Below are 8,498 nucleotides of genomic sequence, written 5' to 3'. Positions count from 1 at the left end.
TTGCCATCCTATATGGCTGTATTCACTAATCCTATTTGTTCCTATAAACCTCATCTCATGTAATTAAAATCCTTCTGTTCACACATCTAATATTTGGGATCACTAGTCTTCTTCTACCATCCACACTCCTACCTCTCCCCTTACACCAAACTTTTCTTGCTAAATTAATTTTCCTAAGTATATTCTTATTGCTTTTTGCCCAATAACTCCACCAGCCAAGATTAAAATTTGTTTTTCCACCTATTTCCAATTGAATATCCCACTATTCCTGTTCAGCCCAATCCCACGCCTCTAGTCTCCGAGCCTAGTCAGGCAGGCAACAAAAATTCATAAATTTTAAATTTGGATAGTTTTGGACCTTACTTAGGAGCGATGTCTTGACTTCAGGGATGCAGGATTTGTAACTACAGCTCCCAATTACTTGATATCAACTTTCACAACTGCTTTTTCCACACAGCAGCATCTTCAAGAGAACTAACAATTTTAAAAAACCCATTGATAGCTAAATTTGTGGGGGGTAGGAAGTGGGATATGGATAACTCACTGGAGGATAGTGGAACAAAAGGTGCTACATTGGATTAGGGGAGGGTAAGGGTCTATGAGACAATTCTGGAAGCCAACCTTGGGTAAGGCATTCTGGAAGGAGACAATGGCAGCCATTGTTATCTGTAACTCGAGTGACCATCACCATTGATGGTAGAGTATGGATGTTGCAGACATGATTCAGACAGTAATAGAGGGGCAGAAAACAGGGATAAAAAGTTCATAAATAATAAATTGATTCGAATTAACCATAAACAAAATTCATAATCCATTATAAGTTTCAGGCTACCATTCTTTCTCTCCAAAGCGTAGAATAGTGCATGTAAAATTGCCTTAGTTCCACAGTTAATTTATATGATTTGAGAACTGAGAATGATAGCAAAGTGGGCTCAAATTTTTTTCATGGAAGGAGAAGAAGCAACAAAGAGTTTCTCCTCATCATGGGGGGTAAAAAGTAGAAATTACTACACAACATGAAGAGGAGGCGAAGAGTGAGGACTAATCTTTGTACTTAGGGAAGAAAGATTGTTGGAGACTGTGATAGATGAAGAGAGATATAGCACACGACAACATGAAGCAAGAAAATAATTACATAATTGAGGTTGCATGTGGAATGACTTTAAGTGGCATGCTTTCAATTCACCTACTTCAATCAGTCAATTATACTTACGGAATAATACATTCAACTTCTACAAAAATGTTGTAAGTAGAAAAAATGACCAGATAAACAAGAAATTGACAAAAAATACATTTTTATTGTAAATACTTTGTGGTTCTATTTATTATGCCAAAAATCTCAAGTTTAGCATTAACCATGAAATGTACATACTGGTATTTTTTACAGGATTCAGCTTTTTCTGCTGAAAAAATCAAACAATAAACTTCACAAATTTGGCTTGAATCATCAAAATACTAACATAACTCAGGCATTAACCACATCATTTAAACAGTTATAGCTAAAACAATGTATGTGCTACAGTAAAGCAAGATAATAATAAAAGACAAAATTCAAAGAGCATTAAAAACCCTTACGATCACAAATGATCACACTACTTTCAATGCATTAAATTAAGTCAAAAACTTAACTCAACTGCCCTTTAAAACCTTACATAATTCCTTTAATAATTTAATGATATTAGAGACAAACAGGCGTATGTATTTTTTATTTGATGAAAAACTTATTCCTGTTTCCACATCCGTCATTTACTTACTAATTAAGTGTTCTAAATAATATTTAAGAAAGAATTGGGAACTCCATAAATATTCAACAAGCACAGTCAAAAAAATTTTAAGGTACACTAAACACACAAATGAATAAAATAACTTTTAAGTGCCTCCACCATGGTCTTGAATTCAAAAAATATAAACCACATAAAGAAATATCAAGTTTACAATTCATCAACCTGTGATAAGCACCAGTCATGTTACCTTGATCATTCAAAGGGTGAGATATTCATGCAGCTATTTGTGCTTCTTGAAAAAATAGATGAATTGAGCACAGGCATAGCTACTGAATCCAATTCAACTTCATTTTGTCCTTAAAACTCTAGTAACAACAAAGCAGTACTTAATACTGCCTCAAACCCTTATAAATATGAACTATATTACTATATTTACAGGAGAATATGCACCAAACTGTTTACCAAATTGAGAGTACAAATACAAGTCACTGCAATTACCCAAGCAGAATGGGTGTTAGTTAAGCATAATGTATCTAGATTATTTGCAAATTTGTCTATTGACGCAAAAATATTTTTTCTTTAAAACTTAAAACACCCTAAAATCTTTTCTAAATAATTGTTGGTGGTTCCTAAAATTCAACCATACACTGCCAAATCAGTATATATGTGCATCATGAATAATGACTTTAGAAAATTAACATTCAATTTTGTAGGTTCCATTCTGAATAAATGGAATATTTGTACTTTATGAATTGGTTCTTGACATTTCTCGAAAGAAGAAATGAAGCGTAATGACTTTCAATCATAGAGAATCAATTAGAACATGATATTATGTATTACATCAACATGGATCCTTTTTCTGCCTTTGCAGAAATATTTCATCAGATGTTTCCAGGAACCTCCTAAAATTCCGCTGGCATTCTGGACTGCACCAATGCTGAACTAATAAGCTTGATTCACTGTCAAGGGTAGCCTCTAGCTTGACACGTAAATTGAGACGTAACAGAGCCTTCATAGCCTGCATCGACTGAAAGAGAAAAAGTTATTTAAGTTAATTAAAACTGATCACCATATACAGCAAATTTAAAGTTAGATCCATGAATTATAACACACCAAATCTCAGGACAAACACCCAGAAATAACAAAATTCATACAGAGCAGAAATTATCAATCCTAACCATCTTAATTAATCTTAATCTTGACTTGGAGACTTTTATGGAGAATTTACAACAAGTGTTAAAAAAATACTGAATATGGTAAATAGATAAAAATTAATTTGTCATTATCATAATTTTTTACTAAGATTGCATTTCCAGGTAAATAAAATAGTGTCAATATTGCTGTTACTGTTACTGCTGAGAATATTTGATTTGTCAAACAATTTTAATGCAATAGGGTGGTTTCCTATTTTTTTATTGCCCAAATCGAAAGATTATTACTCCTAAAGTACGTATTTCATGCTTTTCTATTTTTAAATGACCATATGGATTTTTCGCAATTCAATAAAATTGAAAATTTTCAAGCGCAAGTAACGGCATTTTCCCAGCATTCATACTTAGCGCGACAGCTAAGTATGAATGCTGGGAAAAGCCCGTGTAATGTCATTCTGGTTTCAGCTGCTGCTGTGTGAGGCCACCTTGGTGCGAGGCTATGAGTGCTGCTACGACGCAGGCTGCTAGCAGGTAGCAATTGGCTTAATTAAGGATTAATAATACCCTGTCAAACAAAGGAAACTTTCCGACCATACGCAATTTTAATACGTGATTATTAAGAGATGTTTCCCTGAGCTCTGTGCCTTATGCATGCATTCATAATCTCAGACGATATAGAACTCCTGACTACTCGCATAGCATCTAGGCCCCAGTGACATCAAGAGGAGAGGCATCACATGGGCACCAATCTGGCCTTTTTCAAATGAGTTTAAAATTAACCATTAACATTAGTCCAAACTGGGATTTCTAAAACCAAATAATTCGTACATTATGAATACACTAATGTTGGGTAACGAATCGCAATCAATGCCGTTAGTCTTCTTTGATGATGGAAACTACCTTATTACATATGATTTTAATTTCAATAAGTAACTAACTCAAACAAATGCTGTGTTTGAGCAGATATTTGATTTTTAATATAGCAGTTATGGCCATTAAAATTTAAAAAAATATTTCTAGTGCGAAGCCAGGACTACAAGACATGAGTGGCAACAGTAAGTGGCACTGCTCGGATTCGAGGATTTATCCTCGAAAGTATGTGACCCCCACTACAAACGAAACCGCCGCGGCAAGATATTTTTCGCCACGCTATATTTCGGTGCACTCGAATGAATAGCAAACGATGCACATCTGTGTCAAGAATTGAAACCAGGAGGGGGATTCTAAATTATGACAAATATTAATAATACATTACAGTGGATTGAATTCGATCGAGATATGAAAATTAAAACCGTGCTGAAAACTAGGCCCGCCGGCTACGCAACTCTCAAACATAGGCTAATTTGTCAATGTAAATGTTGTCTCTAACGCTGCATTATTTCCAAAATAAGGTATAAAAAAGAATTTTCCGTAAACTCAATTTTTCACTCAGTCTGCAGCAATAGCTCTGGCCCAATCTTAATTTTTCCTCGATACATACAGTTTCACCACACTTTCTTTTTCTGCCTCTATTTTCATTAAATCGATAGCCAATGATTTCAAACTAATCAAACGATTCCAGCGTAGGTACTCATCACGATTCGCAGACACGTCGTAAAACTTAAGGAACGTCCTTTCAATCGGCGAGTATATGAACTATGTTTTGCTTTCGTGATTCCGACGATGAGGAAGACGGCACTTCCGGTAGCAGACAACTGCAGAGGCAGCTCGGTCCACGGAAGATGTGGGCGGTGAACTGCCGTAGATAAGACGAGAATGGAGGACATCGGTTGGGTAAGGGGAGGTCAAGGCTTGCGCAAGGAGCAACGATTTACGGAAACGTTGTTCGCGCTTTAAACTACGCACGCAGAGTCATGGCGCGATCCGTGGCATTATTCATTTACGCGTTGTCACTTCTGGGACAAGTGGTTTACTCTCGCGGAACTCCGCAGGAACCGCCCGCAAACGCTCCATTGTATACCGGAATCATAACGCAGCTTCAAGAAGCCGAGTTTGACTATCAGGGTCAGGTGAGAACATTGAAATTCTGAGAATGGAAAGATGAAAAACCTATTTCCACTGAAATCTAAAAAAAAAAACATTGCACCCAAAACCACGGATACGTACAGCTCTTCTATTCAATTAGTTTATAACATTTGACAGTCAATATATCGTGCATTTTGCGTCACTTAAACTTTTTTACCCTCCGAGCTGAAGGAAAAATTAAGACTAAGACATTCCATACGTAGCTGAATCTTTTCTAGAAAAATCCTGTCCTAGCTCTTCTTTTCAAATGGTTTGAAACATCTGTCAGTCATTATGTCGCGCATTTGGAGTAATTTACTTTTTTCTCCTCCGAGTTGAGGAAGAAAGAAAGCCAAAAGCCATTCCATGCATAGCAGAATCCTTTCTTTTCTAGAAAAATCCCATTACAGCCATGGTGATTACAGTCATGAAGTTTTCTTCTGATTATGGTTACCAAATAAAATTCTGATATTCAGAAAACTTGCCTAACACTCCAGTTCCTAAAAAAATAAAAGAAGGATTTTTTCTCTGACCATTGAATACTAAATTCATAATGACATGCTTGATACCTAGTGACCTCTAGTATGCCAAAAAGGATTTCTATTTTCATGATACAGACATTAATAATGATTACTGGGCATATTACTAGGATATGACACATTAATATATCTTTATGTCTAAGGCAAGAAGTGAGCGAGATTTGGAAATGTGTGCTAATGATGGAGAAAATGCAGCTATGTGCAGCATTGTTCACAAACGCTATTGGCAACCACCATTGGTATACCGACTATGCCGATGTCCAGATCGTCAAGAGTGCCCATGGCGATGGAGTCAACGAGGACCTTCAGCTAACGCAACAAATTCTTCGGCAAATATTAACCTGGATCCTGATGAACTTGAATTTCTTGGCCCACTGAAAGGACTTATATACACACGGGACCGGACCATGTCACTTAACAACCGTTCACAGCTTAAGGCAAGTGCATGACTCAACTTATTACGAGGCAATGATAACTATAATTGATGGTGATTTATTTCTATAAATAATGAATATTTTAGCCAATTTCTTCCCATTAATATTCCATTAACTTATCTTTAAAAACGGCAAACTATTTTAACTTCCATCTTCCACAAGTAAGTTGAAGACAAAAATTAACTAGTCATGAGGTGCTAAGAAATGAAGCTTTCAAAGTGAAAGTTTATTTTCATTAAAAATTTTCCCAGACAGCACAGTTCAGTAAACTATAAAATGGACCATCTGAAGATGCCTCAAAGGCTAGTAACTTTTTCAATCACTATTCATTCCAAAACCTTAACTTTTTACTTTAACAGTCTAATCTATAAAAAATTCTTCAATAGAAACTAAATGACTACAAAAAATATCCTCAAAATAATAAAATAACTAACAAAGCTGAATTAAGAATTATTCACTCCAATCTTTCCAGTTTTGTCAAAGTATTAGACGGATGCCACAATGCCAGCCAAAAAAGGCAGCCCTACGGATTCGAATGCAGACTATCCCAGATTTTCCCCCCAGAACATCCATAAGACAAGAGCAGAGACTCCATCTGAATGAATACTTTTCAGTGCAAGCAACAGTCAATTGCAAGTGTCCCCAAGCACGATACTGGAAATATCATCGCACAACATCACGTGATAATGGGAATGAAACAGTGGACGCGAGTGATTACTACTCATGTGCACCAGTAAGTATCATACCTTCTATTGCTGTTTTACTAGGCCTGAAAATACCATCATAAAAAATACAAGAAAGTAGGTACCATCTCATAAATAAAAAATTACTATCACGGCTATAATAAACTTAAGAGCATTCCACATTTAGTTGATGGCACAGGTCTTATAATGCACACTGTTGCCAAACCTCCATCCCATCCTGATGGTTTAGGCTGCTATGCAACACACCAACTTCTCCAACATGCGAAAATGTCAAATGGTGACTAAAACTACTTTAGAAGAATTAATAAGAAGACCAGTTCTGGCAGATTAGACTTGCTTACTTCTTATTCCACTGTTAAGAATTCAGAAGATTAAAAACCACTGATCTCGCAGGTCAACTTTCTTAGTTTTTGAATGCCACTATGAAAGTACTAATTAGCAAGTAAACTAATTCAAGTTTCCTTCCTAATCCTGTAAGAACTAATAATGCACACATTTAGCTGCAAAATGCTTTTCATCCTTGTTAAATATGGCATACAACAAACCATTACTTCACAAGGAAATATTCATAGAACCCTAACCTAGATACACCTAATAATGCTTTCACTAATTTATGTTGGTCCCTTCCTTAGGCCAATTATTTTGCTGGCATTTTTGGTGACTTGTTCAGAGAATTTCCAGACTTCCAACTGAAATTTATATCATACAGCATAATTTATTTCTTTGGTTGCTCAAAAGATGGATGCTTAGTTTAAATCTCCATCAGTTCAGTATTGAAAGAGGTAATGAGCAATCGGGATAACTTACTGATTAATTTCAGGGCTATTCTATAAGACTGTTTGCAAATGATGATGAATAAATGAAACAAATGTCTTCAGGTGTACTTATCATAGCAAGTCAGTGCTCCTGCAGGCACAGCAAAACACAGTATGTATAATCTTAAGGAATTTGAGATAGAAAAAAGAGAACCCACCATGCCCCAGCGACCTCAGTCAAATAGAAATTCATTGCCTATTCCTTGCTAATGTATTTTTCATTTACAGCTTAAACGATGCCAACCTGGAGAATTCTGTGGTCATGTGAGTGCAGACAGTTTCGCAACATACTACCAATGTTCTTGCCCAATAGGACATCTGTGTGTCACATCATACCCAAGAATTACTGTGAATGCTTCCGAACTCTTTTTCTCTGGTAAAGCCTACAAGGCATTTTGTACACGTAGGTGGGTATGAAAAGAACATGTTTCCTTTGCAATAAAAACATACTTTACATATAACCACATCATTCATCCTTGAATGAATGGAATCAATTCAGTTTTTAGAGTTTGAAGAGAGATAATGAGGAAGAATTGAAACTGAACCGTGTTATGCTACAACTGCCTCTTCTGCGACATAGTGTGACGCGAATGTTTGTAGCAGTGTCTGGAATATGGTTTCTGCCATCACAGCGCAATCTGAAGCATTTTACCAATCTTAGACAATCCCTAATTCATGACCACATCACTATACATCATGCACCAGACAGTCACAGGTGCGTGTATTCTTGGAAACAAGCACCAATAATTGTTTGGCAGTATTTCCTTTGTACTATAACATACAAATATGCAAGTTAAGCCAAATGCCTACATTATTCCTCTGTGAAATAGTTGTAAGAAAGAACAGTGGTAAGTAAGGTGGATATGAGATTTGATGAGTGGCTTCCACAATAGGGAATCAAATTACACAAAACCATTCCGTTAAATAAACACTTCCTAACAAGGAAATAAATCTGTGGAAGAAAACAAGTCACCGTTTCCAAAGCAACATACTAAATATTACTGCGGTCAGTAAGTTCATATTTTTTTCTTCAGCCTGTTTATAAGGATAAATTTGTCACAAATAAATGAAGGCATGATCTTGAAATTTGGGATGGCCTTATCTTCACTCTTTGACATCAGGAATGG

The 8,498-nt window shown here is 36.0% G+C and overlaps 2 protein-coding genes across 5 annotated transcripts in view; one reads left to right on the top strand and one right to left on the bottom strand.

The window, feature by feature from the left end:
- Positions 1-1,278: 1,278 nt before the first annotated feature.
- The window catches only part of LOC124163918, a 71,847-nt gene continuing 64,627 nt past the window's right edge, over positions 1,279-8,498 (bottom strand). For all 4 annotated transcript variants that reach the window (XM_046541026.1, XM_046541030.1, XM_046541029.1 and 1 more), the window contains one exon: positions 1,279-2,751. In XM_046541026.1, coding sequence (XP_046396982.1) covers positions 2,566-2,751 — 186 coding nt within the window. In that variant the 3' untranslated portion in view covers positions 1,279-2,565. The remainder of the gene's footprint in view (positions 2,752-8,498) is intronic.
- Positions 4,129-7,832, top strand: LOC124163919. Its single transcript, XM_046541031.1, has 4 exons — positions 4,129-4,884; positions 5,562-5,855; positions 6,325-6,585; positions 7,600-7,832. The coding sequence occupies exons 1-4, from the start codon at positions 4,729-4,731 to the stop codon at positions 7,786-7,788; spliced, it is 900 nt and encodes a 299-aa protein (XP_046396987.1). The 5' UTR covers positions 4,129-4,728; the 3' UTR covers positions 7,789-7,832.

The sequence above is a fragment of the Ischnura elegans genome, chromosome 8 (genome assembly GCF_921293095.1).
Source record: "Ischnura elegans chromosome 8, ioIscEleg1.1, whole genome shotgun sequence".
Taxonomy (NCBI): domain Eukaryota; kingdom Metazoa; phylum Arthropoda; class Insecta; order Odonata; family Coenagrionidae; genus Ischnura; species Ischnura elegans.
This window is presented reverse-complemented; position numbering and strand designations above follow the sequence as displayed.